General features: G+C 39.3%; 1 protein-coding gene across 2 annotated transcripts in view; it reads left to right on the forward strand.

Annotated features, from left to right (window-relative positions):
* Positions 1-16,080, forward strand: part of LOC124721995 (1-acyl-sn-glycerol-3-phosphate acyltransferase alpha) — a 334,826-nt gene that overhangs the window by 297,398 nt on the left and 21,348 nt on the right. For both annotated transcript variants that reach the window (XM_047247168.1, XM_047247167.1), the window contains one exon: positions 15,039-15,220. In XM_047247168.1, coding sequence (XP_047103124.1) covers positions 15,039-15,220 — 182 coding nt within the window. The remainder of the gene's footprint in view (positions 1-15,038; positions 15,221-16,080) is intronic.

The raw sequence follows: 16,080 nt of genomic DNA on the forward strand, positions 1-16,080 counted from the left end.
GTTTGAGCTTAACTGGTAACAAATCCAGCAGCCCACATTTGAATTACTTCAATGTCTTCCTTCAATCTGACCTGTTGTGGATCCAAAACACTCAAAGAGCACTCAACAATGGGTTGCACTAGTGTCCTGTAAGTGGTCTTCTTCACAAATGGGCCACACTTGCCTAAAATTCTACCAATAAAACAAAGTTGACCGTTCACCTTCCCTACTACAATCCTTAACATGTTCATCCCATTTCATATTACTCTGCAGTGTTACACCTACATATTAAATTAACATGACTGTGTCAAGCAGTATTGGAGGGAAATGTGGACTGTAAAAATAGTGGAGGGAGACTAAGAGATGAATACAGTAAGCAGATTTAGGACATAGATTGCAGTAGTTATGCTGCATCAAACCAGTCTTCAGACTGAAGACCACAGTAAAAACACCAATAATGGTTAAAATAGAGCATGCCACACTGGACATAAGAGTTTTTTGTAGCGTAATGTGCAAGCTGTTTCATAATAAATACAATTACAAAAGAAGTATTCTGCAGTGAAAACTCAAAAGCATATGCTTATAGGTTTTGATCTGCACAAAAGCTGCTTGTTTTGATATTTTTTTATTTGTGTCCAACTTTTACATATGTTGCAACTTCTCCTTTTTTACATGTTCACTCTAAATGAAAATGATTCTAGTCTTTAGTCCCTTACATTTTACTTCTGCTTGTATTTTCATGATGTTCAGAATGGCACAGAACATGTATCACATCCAAGAGCACCTACTGTCTTTGTAACTGGAATTATTACATTCGTCTTGAAGGATGAGATATTTTGCTTGTCTCATGCACTTTAAACACCAGATGGAAGAGTTTTGTCATGGCTGGTTCTCATAAGGCTATTGGTAGTTGTGATGCAATGTCGTTTACTCCAGGGGCCTTGCTTTTACTTTGGTTTTCCAGTGCTCTGTCACATTATTTTCACAATATTGTATCTCCCATCTCATCTTCACCTACATCCCCCTCCCTTTCTGTATTATTGCCGTCAAGTTACTCCCCCTTGTATAGACCCTCTATATGTTCTTTCCACCTTTCCCTTCCTTGCTTAGTACTGGTTTTCCATCTGAGTACTTGATAGTCATACAACTGCTTCTAAATCCTTACAGTTGTCCTCTGGGCATTCCTGCTTACCTATTTTGCACTCCCTGTCAATCTCATTTTTTAGACTTTGTATTTATTTTTGCCTGCTTCATTTGCTACATTTTTATATTTTCTCTTTTCATTAGTTATTTCAGTATCTCCTGTGATATCCAAGGATTTCTACTAGGCCTCGTCTTTTCACCTATATGATCTTCTATTACCTTCACTATTTCATCTCTCAAAGCTACCTATTCATCTTCTGCTGTATTCTTACCCCTGTTCTAGTCAATAATTCCCTAATGTTCCCTCTGAAAATCTCAACAATCTTTGGTTCTTTCAACTTATCCAGGCCCCACCTCCTTAATTTCCTACCTTTCTGTAATTTCTTCAGTTTTAATTTGCAGTTCATAATGAATTAGTTGTTGCCAGAGTTCACATCTGTCCCTGGAAATACTTACAGTATGGAATTACTGTTTGGGGAAATTAAAGCAGCAACAACAGAAAAAGAATTTTTGTACTGCAAAAAAGAGCATTAGGACAATTTTGAATTAAAAACAAACAGACTTTTATACAGAACTGTCTTTCATAATCTACACTGCTGGCCATTAAAACTTCTACACCACAAAGATGACGTGCTACAGACACGAAATTTAACCGACAGGAAGAAGATGCTGTGATATGCAAATGATTAGCTTTTCAGAGCATTCACACAGGGTTGGCGCCGTTGGCAACACCTACAACGTGCTGACATGAGGAAAGTTTCCAACTGATTTCTCACACACGAACAGCAGTTGACCGGCATTGTCTGGTGAAACATTGTTGTGATGCCTCGTGTAAGGAGGAGAAATGAGAACCATCACGTTTCAGACTTTGATAAAGGTCGGATTGTAGCCTATCACGATTGTGGTTTATTATATCGTGACATTGCTGCTCACATTGGTCGAGATACAATGACTGTTAACAGAATATGGAATCAGTGGGTTCAGGGGGGTAATACGGAACGCCGTGCTGGGTCCCAACGGCCTCGTATCACTAGCAGTCGAGATAACAGGCATCTTATCCGCATGGCTGTAACGGATCATGCAGCCACGTCTCGATCCCTGAGCCAACAGATGAGGACATTTGCAAGACAACAACCATCTCCACGAACAGTTCGATGATGTTTGCAGCAGCATGGACTACGAGCTTGGAGACCATTGCTGCATTTACCCTTGATGCTGCATCACAGACAGGAGCGCCTGTGATGGTGTGCTCAATGACGAACCTGGGTGCACGAATGGGAAAACGTCATTTTTTTTGGATGAATCCAGGTTCTGTTTACAGCATCATGATGATCGCATGCGTGTTTGGTGACATCACAGTGAACACACATTGGAAGCATGTATTTGTCATCACCACACTGGCGTATCACCCAGCATGACAGTATCGGGTGCCATTGGTTACACATTTCAGTCACCTCTTGTTTGCATTGACATCACTTTGAACAGAGGACGTTACATTTCAGATGAGTTATGACCCATGGCTCTACCCTTCATTCGATCCCTGCAAAACCCTACATTTCAACAGGATAATGCATGACCACATGTTGCAGGTCCTGTACGGGCCTTTCTGGATACAGAAAATGTTTGACTGCTGCCCTGGCCAGCACGTTCTCCAGATCTCTCACCAATTGAAAACGTCTGGTCAATGGTGGCCAAGCAACTGGCTCATCACAATACACCAGTCACTACTCTTGATGAACTGTGGCATCGTGTTGAAGCTGCATGGGTAGCTGTACCTGTACATGCCATCCAAGCTCTGTCTGACTCAATGCCCAGGCATATCAAGGCCGTTATTATGGCCAGAGATAGTTGTTCTGGGTGCTGATTTCTCAGGATCTCTCCGCCCAAATTGCATGAAAATGTAATCACATGTCAGTTCTAGTATATTTGTCCAATGAATACCCGTTTATCATCTGCATTTCTTGTTGGTGAAGCAATTTTAATGGCCAGTAGTGTATAAGTATTGAATTTTTCATCTATGTACATATAGAGAACAATACTTTCATTAATCAAAGGCAATACATTACTAGAAAAAAAAGCAGATGTTCATTTATACCACACAAGAAATAAAGGCCTGCTGAATGTATCACACAGATTGAGAGTTCCTGAAAAATATGCTCCCTACTCAAGTGTACAACTTCTAAAACACCTTACTGAGAGTCTACAAACAGTATAAGTGAATGGACATTCCAGAAACTACTTTTATGTGTACACTGTAATCATTTAAAAATATTATATTTATTTATTTATTTTTATTTACTGTGATACATATACCACAAATCCATTTATGCTTGGTAATGCAAGGCATTACCAAGCATTTACATTTAACTCATTATTATATTGATATCATTAAGGACTACAGACAAAGATTAAGAACACAAATTAAAAAATAATAATAAAAAAGGCAATCAGTGCGTTCTAATTACACTCACAAACAGAGGTTAAGCTACAATTTTCAGATATCACTTAAAATTATGTATACAGTAAAAATAGACCATCTTCTTGACTTACAGAACATAATTAATGTAATGAAAGCAGCAAATCACATTAAAGCAGGAATACACAGAAATACATGGAAAATAATCTTATCTATCTCTGCTAAAGAAAATGGAAATTTGTGGTAAGTACTATGGGACCAAACTGCTGAGGTCATCGGTCCCTAACCTTACACTCTAACTTAAAACTAATGTAGGCTAAGGACAACACACACACACACACACACACACACACACACACACACACACACACACACACACACCTGAGGGAGGACTCGAACCTCCGATGGGGGCAGTTGCACGAACCGTGACAAAGTGCCTCAGACTGCACAGCTACCCCGCACTGCTCTGCTAAAGAACTCATCTTTCCAAGCAAGAGCTCCTTTAGTTTACTTTTAAGTAGTATATTATTACCCCATAGATATTTTATATTACTTGGAAGACTGTCAAAGATTTTTGTGCTTGTATATTTTACACCTTTTTGCACCAGAGACAAAATTTTCTGATCATAGTGTATGTCACATTTCCTTATTGTGTTATGATGATGGAGAGACTCCTTTATTTTAAGACACAAAGGAATTACAGAATTGGCTATGAGTGGGCATTGATTAAAATCAATGGGGAAAGTTGAAAATTTGTGCAGAACTGGGTTTCAAACCAAGGTCTGCTGCTTACTAGTTAAATGAGCTGACCATACATATACAGTGGTCATCACAACTGCATGGGCTAACCTAGCACACCTCCTGCCAGACCCAAATTCTCAACTTATCCACACACTACTTATGTAGCCTCTTGCCCAATATCCTCATTACTTGTGGCATTTCACCGATTCCCGCAACAGTTCGATTTTGGTTTGCATCTGCACTGAAGAGATCATAGGCTGTCCTCACCTTAATTATATATATGAGGTGTCTGTTCTTTCAGAACATTGGCTGTGAGTGAGAATTGATTCATATCAGTTGAGAAAGTTGAAAATTTGTGCCAGGCTGGGATTCAAAGCTGTGTCTCCTGCTTACTAGGCAGATGCACTGACATGTCCAAAAGAACAGACACCACAGTCTATGTATGTAATTAAGGCAAGGACGACCCTTGTTTCCTCAGTGCCAATGCACACCAGGCTTGAACTCTTACAGGAATCAGCAAAATGCCGCAAGTAATGAGGATAACGGGCAAGTGGCATCACATTAGTAGTGTGTGGTGAAGTTGAGAATTTGGGTCTGGTGGGAGGCATGCTAGGGTAGTCCATGCAACTGCAATGACCACTGTGTCAAAATGGTGCAATGGTCAGTGCATCTGCCTCATAAGCAGGAGACCTGGGTTTAAATCCCAGTCCAGCACAAATTTTCAACTTTTCTCATTGATTTGAATCAATGCCCACTAATAGCCAATGTTGTGTAATTTCTTTGTGCCTTAATCCATAGTGGCTGCTGGATCAACAAGGTATCTGTTCTTTTGAACATGCCCAAAAGAACAGACACCACATATGTACCATTCATTTAATATTAAGAAGGACTGTGAAGTGTGAATGTCATGATTGAAAAGGGATATTGTGAGGCAGTGGTTAGTACCCCTATTTGCTTAAAAAATTATGACATTAGGTTCTTGGATACACTCCACACAAAATTTGGACAACCTTTTCCTAACTTGCAAAGACATTTTGACAGTGGTGAATTGTCTCAGAAGATTATTCCATAACATGTAAGTGAATGTAAGTAACCAAAGTAGTTAGATTTTGAGATGCTGATGTCTTTGATTTTGGCGTTTACCCACATTGCAAATGGTGCTGAGCTAAGTCTTTTCAGGGTTTGGTGGATGTGCTCTTCCCTATTAAGCCTACTATCTATATGAACGTCTAAGAACTTCAAACAGTGTATGTGCTGTATCTACTGGCTCTCATGTGCAGTGTTTACCTCCTGTGAGCTTTTGTGATTAGAATGGAAATGAATGTAATTGGTTTTGCTGAGGTTTATTGATAGAGAATTTACTGTGAACTAGTTCAGAACATCTGCAAGTAATTGTCTGGCATTTAACTCTAGGTTGGTGAATGTTTTATTGTCTATCACAATACTTGTGTCATCTGCAAACATTGTAATTGTCTGTCCTGTAGACAAGATTTGAGCCAGTTGCCCATATTCCCTCAGATTCAGTAGTGGCATGCTGGTCAAAGGCCTTAGACAGGTCACAAAATATGTCAACAGGCAATGTCTTCTTCTCAAGCCATTCCCAAAATGTTATTGGTAAATGAAAATACACCTTCAGTTGTGGAGATGCCTTCTCTGAATCAAAGTACAGGTAATACACTCCTGGAAATGGAAAAAAGAACACATTGACACCGGTGTGTCAGACCCACCATACTTGCTCCGGACACTGCGAGAGGGCTGTACAAGCAATGATCACACGCACGGCACAGCGGACACACCAGGAACCACGGTGTTGGCCGTCGAATGGCGCTAGCTGCGCAGCATTTGTGCACCGCCGCCGTCAGTGTCAGCCAGTTTGCCGTGGCATACGAAGCTCCATCGCAGTCTTTAACACTGGTAGCATGCCGCGACAGCGTGGACGTGAACCGTATGTGCAGTTGACGGACTTTGAGCAAGGGCGTATAGTGGGCATGCGGGAGGCCGGGTGGACGTACCACCGAATTGCTCAACACGTGGGGCGTGAGGTCTCCACAGTACATCGATTTTGTCGCCAGTGGTCGGCGGAAGGTGCACGTGCCCGTCGATCTGGGACCGGACTGCAGCGACGCACGGATGCATGCCAAGACCGTAGGATCCTACGCAGTGCCGTAGGGGACTGCACCGCCACTTCCCAGCAAATTAGGGACACTGTTGCTCCTGGGGTATCGGCGAGGACCATTCGCAACCGTCTCCATGAAGCTGGGCTACGGTCCCGCACACTGTTAGGCCGTCTTCCGCTCACGCCCCAACATCGTGCAGCCCGCCTCCAGTGGTGTCGCGACAGGCGTGAATGGAGGGACGAATGGAGGCGTGTCGTCTTCAGCGATGAGAGTCGCTTCTGCCTTGGTGCCAATGATGGTCGTATGCGTGTTTGGCGCCGTGCAGGTGAGCGCCACAATCAGGACTGCATACGACCGAGGCACACAGGGCCAACACCCGGCATCATGGTGTAGGGAGTGATCTCCTACACTGGCCGTACACCACTGGTGATCGTCGAGGGGACACTGAATAGTGCACGGTACATCCAAACCGTCATCGAACCCATCGTTCTACCATTCCTAGACCGGCAAGGGAACTTGCTGTTCCAACAGGACAATGCACGTCCGCATGTATCCCGTGCCACCCAACGTGCTCTAGAAGGTGTGAGTCAACTACCCTGGCCAGCAAGATCTCCGGATCTGTCCCCCATTGAGCATGTTTAGGACTGGATGAAGCGTCGTCTCACGCGGTTTGCACGTCCAGCACGAACGCTGGTCCAACTGAGGCGCCAGGTGGAAATGGCATGGCAAGCCGTTCCACAGGACTACATCCAGCATCTCTACGATCGTCTCCATGGGAGAATAGCAGCCTGCATTGCTGCGAAAGGTGGATATACACTGTACTAGTGCCAACATTGTGCATGCTCTGTTGCCTGTGTCTATGTGCCTGTGGTTCTGTCAGTGTGATCATGTGATGTATCTGACCCCAGGAATGTGTCAATAAAGTTTCCCCTTCCTGGGACAATGAATTCACGGTGTTCTTATTTCAATTTCCAGGAGTGTAGTAACATAGAGATCCATGTATACGTTTTTCCTTTGTTACTTCTGCTTTTGGCTAAATTGGTGGTCTTTAGTTTATTACATTCACTTTCAGTGTTTTCAGCCTATCAGCCAGTGCTTTGCTTCCTCCATTGATCTGCACACAATTTCGTGCAGTGAGTTTGTAGTTTCAATGAGTTTGGATTTGTCAATGTGCTCATCACATTACATGCTTACATCCTGTATTGGATGGATTTGTGTGTGTGTGTAGCACAAGACTTGGAACTTTGTGGACAACTGTTGTTATACACTGAAGAGTCAAAGAAACTGGTACACTTTCCAAATATTGCATAGAGCCCCCGCGAGCACACAGAAGTGCCATAACACAATATGGCATGGACTCGACTAATGTCTGAAGTAGTGCTGGAGGGAATTGACAGCATGAATTCTGCAGGGCTGTCCATAAATCTGTAAGAGTATGAGAGGGTGGAGATCTTTTCTGAACAGCACGTTGCAAGGCATCCCAGATATGCTCAATAATGTTCATGTGTGGGAAGTTTATTGGCCAGCAGATGTGTTTAAGCTCAGAAGAGTGTTTCTGGAGCCACTCTGTAGCAATTCTAGATGTGTGGGGTGTCGCATTGTCCTGCTAGAATTGCCCAAGTCCATTGGAATGTACAATGGACATGAATGGCTGCAGGTGGTCAGACAGGATGCTTGTGTATGTGTCACCTGTCAGAGTTGTACCTAGAAGTATCAGGGGTCCCATGTCACTACAACTGGACATGCCTCTCACCATTACAAAGCCTCTACCAGTTTGAATAGCTCCTGCTAACTTTCAGGGTCCATGGATTCATGAGGCTGTCTCCATACCCATACTCATCCATCTGCTCTATACAGTTTTGAAATAAGACTTGTCCAACCAGGCAACATATTTTCGGTCATCAACAGTCCAATGTTGGTGTAGCAGTTGTACCTGCTCTATTTCTTCATTTAAAACTTGAGTGTGGACTGACTGTCTCTGGACCAAAAATTGGGCCCTTATATATCATCACAATAATAGTTACTGAAACTACACAGTGTTTAAAGTTAAATTTACAGAAATTACAATTAAAACTTAACTCATTAAATTAACTGAATACAATGAAAAGTTGCGTCTTCATAACAGTTACTTCTACTGGAAGAGTTAGGCCAGATGATTTGCTTAAATCATGAGATTAACAAATATCATTATGCAAACAATACTTTTGACAAAACTGTTAATTACTTTGGAATTAATTCTGGGGTGGTTTTGCTAACATGTTTTCGAATAGAGCCAAATAGATACTTTAAGGTTACTAGTATTTCTTCTTCCAAATGTTTATAATTAGTATAGAATTTATATTTATTTACATGTCAACAATAGAATTCAAGTTATGAAACTGTTACTGATTTTTCCCTATAACAAGAGATACTAATAGGAATAGTCAAAGTAAATTAGAAAAATCAATTACATACATAAACCTAAGCACAAAATTAGATCTGGTTTTATATTCTTTAAAACTGAGGGCCAACCTTTCTCTTTTATGGAAATGAGATAGTATTCACATATGTTAATGGTAATTAGCTAAAATTGAAAAAAATGAATTCTAAGGAGGCAGATGGCAAAACAAGAGGGGAATTAAAATTATCCCAGCTTGCTTCATCACATCAGGTTAAGGCGGGGCATAAAGCTTTGTGTTGTGCAGTCATCAAGGGTACATGAGTGTGGGCCTTTGGCTCTGAAAGCCCATACTGATGATATTTCACTGAATAGTTTGCACGCTGACAGTTGTTGATGGCCCAGCATTGAAATCTGCACCAATTTTCAGAAGGGTTGCACTTCTGTCACATTGAACAATTCCCTTTAGTCATCATTGGTCCCGTTCTTACAGGATCTTTTTCTGGCTGCAGCAATATCGGAGATTTGATGTTTTACTGGATTCCTGATATTCATGGTACACTTGTGAAATGGTCGTATGGGAAAGTCTCCACTTCATCACTACCTCAGAGATGCTGTGTCCCATCACTTGTGCACTAACAATAACACCATGTTCAAATTAACTTAAATCTTGATAACCTGCCATTGTAGCAGTAACTGATCTAACAACTGCATCAGACACTTTTTGTCTTATATAGGTGTTTCTGAGCACAGTGCCGTATTCAGTATGTTTACATATCTCTGTATTTGAATACGCGTGCCTATACCAGTTTCTTTGGCACTTCAGTGTATTTTTTTGTTTTCTCTTTTGATGCCTGATAACTTATGAGAATTCATAAAAATTGGGGGTACAACTTCACTTAACCCCTTACTCTCTGCCATCTTGAACACAGTTGTATATGATACATGTAAACTACTTGTAGTATGTTTCTAGATGCATTGATTGGCTTACTTATCAGAGAAGAAGAAACAGTTGCTACTTTGTGGAGGTTTCAGTGTAGATTTCTTAGAAGACTGTGACAGGAAAAATGAACTGAAATCATTTTGTGGCTGTTTCAATTCAGATTTCAGTTGTATATTTTCCAGCTCATGTAGCAAATTAGCAGGACTCTGATTAATAACATTTTTATACGTGGTGCTCAGAATGAACTTTCTGATAATGATGCACAATTAATTTAAATATACAATGTAGAATGTTAGGCACATTCATACAGAGCAGTCTGGCTTATTAATCATAACAGAGTATAATATTTGAAGACTGATTTAAAAGTGATTGTAAGGGATGGGGTATATGTAGAAAGAGATGCTAATTTGAAATCCAATATATTATGTAGTATATTGGTGTTACTATTTGAAAGTAGCTTTACTATATAGGTATCCACAAAGTCATTAAGAAAGTAATTAAGTCATAAATAACTAACGAGATTAAAATTTGATGAAAGGGGAAAAGAGAAACTGATATAGAGGATAGAATAAGTAAAGATTTGATATTATTAGCATTCTACAAAACATACTATAGCATTTTCAGGAAAGTCACTAAAAAGTCCAGAAATATGCACTCCTGACAGATAATAAGATTAAAACTGTATGGAATATTGGGAAATGGGAGACAAGACAACCAGTCAGTGTACAATATACCATAGCAATTAAACTAAATGATATTGTTGTGGCTGATAATTCACAAGTAGCAGGTATTAAATATAGTAGCAAAAGTAGGATGAAATGTTTGAGTTTAAGAAGAAAGAGAATATATTAAAAACACATTTCTATAAAACTGTGGGCAGCTAAAAATAGCACCAACATCCTTTACTGAAATTAAAAAAACTATAAAAATTAAAAAAAAACATAAGTTCATGTGGTGTTGATGGAATTTCCATCTGAATTTTGAAAAATTGTTCTAATTTTATAAGTACTGTTCTTAGTGATATATGTAATGCATCACTGGCATAGGGAATTTTTCTAGACAGATTAAAGTATGCAGTTGTTAATCATCTTTATTAGAAAGATGACAAGGAAGACTTCAGTAATTATCATCCAGTTTCTTTACTGACATCTTTTTGCAAAATATTCAAAAAAAGTAATATACTCAGGAGTGCTCTCACATTTAAGAAGAAACAATTTTCTTAGCACATCACAGTTTGGATTGTAACAGGACTGCTTGGCTGGGAATGCTGTTTACACATTCACTCACCAAATATTTCATGCCCTAAATAATAAAATATTGACAGTTTTTGTTTTGTGATTTCTCCATGGCATTTCTTGCATAGATCATGTTACTCTCTTAGAAAAACTTAAGTTTTATGGAATTTATGGCTTTTCACACAACTAGTTGGAATCATACTCAGTAAACAGAATGCAAAAAGTGTGATGAGTAATTCAAACAATGTTGAAAGAAGAGAAAAATTTAGTGACTGAAGAGAAATCATGAAGGGAGCCCTACAATGTCCAGTTTTGAAGCTACACATATTCCTTATTCAGGGTGTCTCTCCTAAGAGTCATCAGACACATTTTCTCTGGTGTTTTGGCAGATATTTGCAATTTCTTTTTTTCCATGTGTTGCTTGAGTCAGCCCAATGAAGTAGTACTCATCACATCTCTTAAGTGAAATACAATGACAACAGAAAGCATCAGTCTATTTCCTGTTACAAACAAAATTATTTTTAAAATGGAGTTTTATTATTTTATCAGTATGAACTAACAGGGACATTAAAACTCATGGAATAACCAGTACACCACCAGTGACAGCACTGCCCTGGCCCACAATGACTGTCACTGCTGGAGTACTGGTTTTTCTTCCTGTTTTACTGTTCCTGTTAATTCATACCAATGAAATGAATATTGAAGGAGACTAATTAGGCCCCTCTATTGAATGGGCAAATAAAATTACATTTTCAAAATCATTTTGTCTGTAACAGGAAACAAACTGACACTTTCCATCTACACTGGACATTGCATGAAAGACGTGATGAGCAGTATTTGTTTAGGTTGACTCCAACTACACAGTGCAAAAGTGTAACCACAGATATCTACCAAAACATCAGCCAAAATGTGATTGGTGCCTCTTAAGAGACACATCGTATATGTGAATGACCTTCCATTTCACATTTGTCAAGCAATATTGAGAAGACTTTTTTAAAAAGTTGATAAATCCTCAGTCGTTAAAAATTTAGATTTTTGTAGTTACAAATCAAGCTTGTTACAGTGAGAACTTGCTGAAATAGTTTTATCAAAAGCTGTTGTTATAGGTAGTTGAAAACTCTAGGTTTTTGCAAAACTTGATATTTGCTCTCACCCATTCAAATCAAAATTCAATAAATGGAGACTGTGTTTTGCTTCTAAGAGACCTAAAGAGAGAATAACTGTGTAGGAAATTAATGAGACAAGCACTTGCCACCAAAACCAACCAGCAATAGAAATAAATTAGTGGTTTACACAACGGTATTAACTCGTGGTCATGGCTCTGTTTGATCCATTTCTATCAGGCAGAAGGAACACCAAGAAAGAAGCAAAAAGGTAGATTACTGCTTTGTTAAAGTACAGCATAAGGGAAAAAATGATGGCTGGATTGTATCTGTATGTGCCACAACAGTTCAAGCAACATCAGGGCTGTCCAAAGACAGATTCTCCAAAGGAACAAGATTTAGAGAAAAAGAAACAATTAATAACTAGCCACAAACTCTGTGCAAAAATGTTCTATGCAATAATGAATCGTGAAAAATCCAAATGTGGTTGAAGTATTTCATGATATGCAACAGAACCAGCCAATACCAAAGCTCTCTGTAGGTGAGGTATTCTATATACAATTTGTGCATTAGGATTTATTCCCAAGCACAGACAAAGTAAAGGACTGCTTTTTATGCTTGGTTTGAAACAGTACTGAAAGAATGCAACCAAGTGGTCTCTGCTCTACTGTAATTTCCTCAGAAACCTTGCAGTGTCCCAGCCAGAAAATGGTCTGAATGCAATTCATTTATTTTTGAACACGTTCTTTCACTGACTGAATATTATGAAGTTCTTGAACAACATGGCATCATCAACATACTAAACAAATGTTGGTAAACAAAGGCTTTCAAGCCCAGTGATCTAAGATGCCTTTCAGAATAACAGCTCAGCAAGTGATGACATGAAAATCCTAAGAAGAATGTATTGTCAGTATTGGAAACTTAATGGAAGTGCTGTAGAGGATGAGGTGCAAAAATCTAGAAACTGCAGACAGGAAATGAGGAAAGTAGCCACCTTGGAAAAGTAGAACAAGTCAGCAAGAAAAACAACAAGAATGTCTTAGAATTTAGGAGGAGTTTTAACATAACAGAAGGAGCAGAAGAGTTTTATAAAGACATTGTTGAAAGCAATCAATAGATTTGCATTTCAGTGTTGTTGTAACTTGTATTTTGTTTTGTATTTCAGTAGTGTTTGTTGCTACTTTGTGCTTCTGCTTATCTAACACTTATGGAACAGCATTATACTAAAGTGTTACATTGTAATTATGTGATTATGTGAATTACACACTAATAAGTAACCGTGAGCTTAGGGGTACTACAGGAAAAGTGGCAAGTTTTTACAAGACATCAATTGAGAATACAAAGTTGTGTATTTGAGTATATGATAATGTAACATGTTTCTATGAAACATAAAGCTATTAATCTCATATAGCTAACACCAAACATACCACTCTACTGCATGTCATTTTCCATGTACATATACATACAATGAATCAGTCAATAAACATACGCATATGTTACTGCAGCAATATTTCACTAATGAATGCATGAACTTTAATTTCATAGAGGTATATTTTCAACCAGTCAGCTACTTACATCAGCTACTTACATACCTCTTAGGCTCATATTATACCTCAGATAGATTTGGTTTTGGAGTGGGTCCACCATGAGCAAAACACAATCTGTTATTTTTCTTTTTATTCCCCAGACCTGTTTTGTGAAGTTACAACATCTACAGTGTGTTTTATGTTATGTTATTGTTACCAAATGCTGTAGATTTTTGGATTTTATGTGTTTCAATGTAGTTTTTTTCTTTCACAGTTTATCATTTTTGCCAGTTACCCCATTATCTTCACTGTGAAGGCCTCCACTAAGTAACTTTCTGTTTTTTGTAAACAATGACACAAAAAGTTGCTTAGTGCAGGCCTTCACAGTGAAGATAATGGGGAAAGGAGCAAAAATGACTGTGAAACAAAAGAATTACACTGAATTACATAAAATCCAATAAATCCACAGTATATGGCAACAAGAAGATAACATAAAATCCTCTGATGATGCTGTAACTTCAGCAAAACATGTGTGGGGAATGAAAAGAAAAATAAGAAATTGTATTTTGCTCAAGGTGAACCACCTCCAAAAACAAATCTATTTGTACGCAAACATGGACAGAAGACCTTCAACCTCAAGATGATTATATCTCAGATATATTTTTTTCCATTTAAAATTAATGTGTAATGTTAGGAGGTATGTAAGTATTGTAGATATATTTGGTTCTTTGTCAATTGTGTAATAAGTATTTATTTGATCCTGCAATCCTCTTGGCATCAGCCTCTGTGAGCCCTTGTCCTGTACTCACCTCTACAGCTGTCCGCATACCTCTCTTTCCACTTTGCCCCATCGATCTACACTCACACTGTCCTCGTCCTCTGTTCTATCCTCCCATCCCAACCCACTCTGTCACATCATTATATGCCCCATGCAACATCCTGTAGCTCTGACAAGGCAAGCTTGCAAGTGCCACATTTTTGTCCTGTTCCATTGCTACCTGTGTGTGTGTGTGTGTGTGTGTGTAAATGTTTTGCATTAGTTAACTCTGAAGGGGGGCATTTCTTGTTTATGTCCCTGTTGACTGCTCAGTGCCCATGACCATTTGAATAATGAGTACAATTTCTATCTTGTATCTGTTTCTGTCGACTGTCCCATCCCTTGATTGGTGGATGTTTAACCCTCTTCCTTCCATTACTTGCACTTAACCCAGGACTTTCCATTACCATATGAATGTGTATTTATGTAAATCACAGCCTGAAATCAGTAACAATTCATCACAAGTAATAACGTTTGATGTTGGAGGGAGAGTGAAATCGATGTTGTTGTACTGTGATTTAAATGGAAATTTTGATCCAGAACAGTAAATTTGTAAATATTGTTTATGATATTGCCATTTCATTTTCCATTTAATGACTATCAGTCTAGTAATAGAAACTGTCACATTTTTTATGTTGCAGGTATGTTTAATTTGTGGGAAACAATGGGAAGATGCACTGTCATAGCAAGGAGAGCTGTGTTTTGGGTTTGGCCTTTTGGACTTGCAGCCTGGCTAGCAGGCCTAATATTTATTGACAGAGGTAACCCTGAGCAAGCTAGGAAACAAATAAATATTGCAACAGACACTTTGAAGGCTAAAAAGGTATACTAAGATAATTGAGTAAATTGTGATATTAGATTTTTACTTTTAATGTATAGAACAGTTTCCGATAAGCATATGAAAACTATCAAAAGTGAAATGGACCTTTCATACCATACCTCAGAAATTTCATGTGATTGCAAAAATTAAGGATATTTGGGAATAAAGTGTAATTCAGTTTATGTGTAGAGTAAATCACAAATTACTGCAGTCTCATACTACACTGATCAGCCTAAACATTATGGCCACCTACCTAATAGCCAGTATGTCCACCTGTGGTGCAGATAAAGTGGCAGTATACTGTAGCATGGAAGCAACGAGGCATTGGTAGGTTGTTGGAGGGTGTGTACAATATTCCTTGGCCATTATGGTGCCTTGCACAAGTTCCAGTGGACCCTTGGATGCCCACATGAATGTTCTCCAGAGCGTAATGGAGCCGCCACCAGTTTGTCTCCGTCCTGCAGTAGTGGTGTCAAGGAGCTGTTCCCCTGGAAGAGAATGAATTCGTGCCCTCCCTTTGACATGCTGAAAGAGGTATTGGGATTCATCAGACCACCCACTGCACCAACATCCAGTGCCCATTTCAGTCATAGTTGCCGATGTCGTGGTGTTAACACTGACATGTGCAGGGGCAGTCGGCTGTGGAGGCTCATCATTAGGAGTGTTTGGTGCACTGTTTTCAGACACACTTCTACTCTGACCAGCATGAAAGTTTGATATTATTTCTTGTACAGTTCAGCATCTGTACTGTTTTACCAGTCGGCCCAGCCTACAACGTCCAACATCTGTATTGAGGGGTGGCCGCGCAACCCCATAATGTCTAGATGTAGTTTCACCTTGGTTTTGCCACTTGTTGAAGACAC

Source organism: Schistocerca piceifrons, chromosome X, assembly GCF_021461385.2.
Source record: "Schistocerca piceifrons isolate TAMUIC-IGC-003096 chromosome X, iqSchPice1.1, whole genome shotgun sequence".
In the NCBI taxonomy this organism is placed as follows: domain Eukaryota; kingdom Metazoa; phylum Arthropoda; class Insecta; order Orthoptera; family Acrididae; genus Schistocerca; species Schistocerca piceifrons.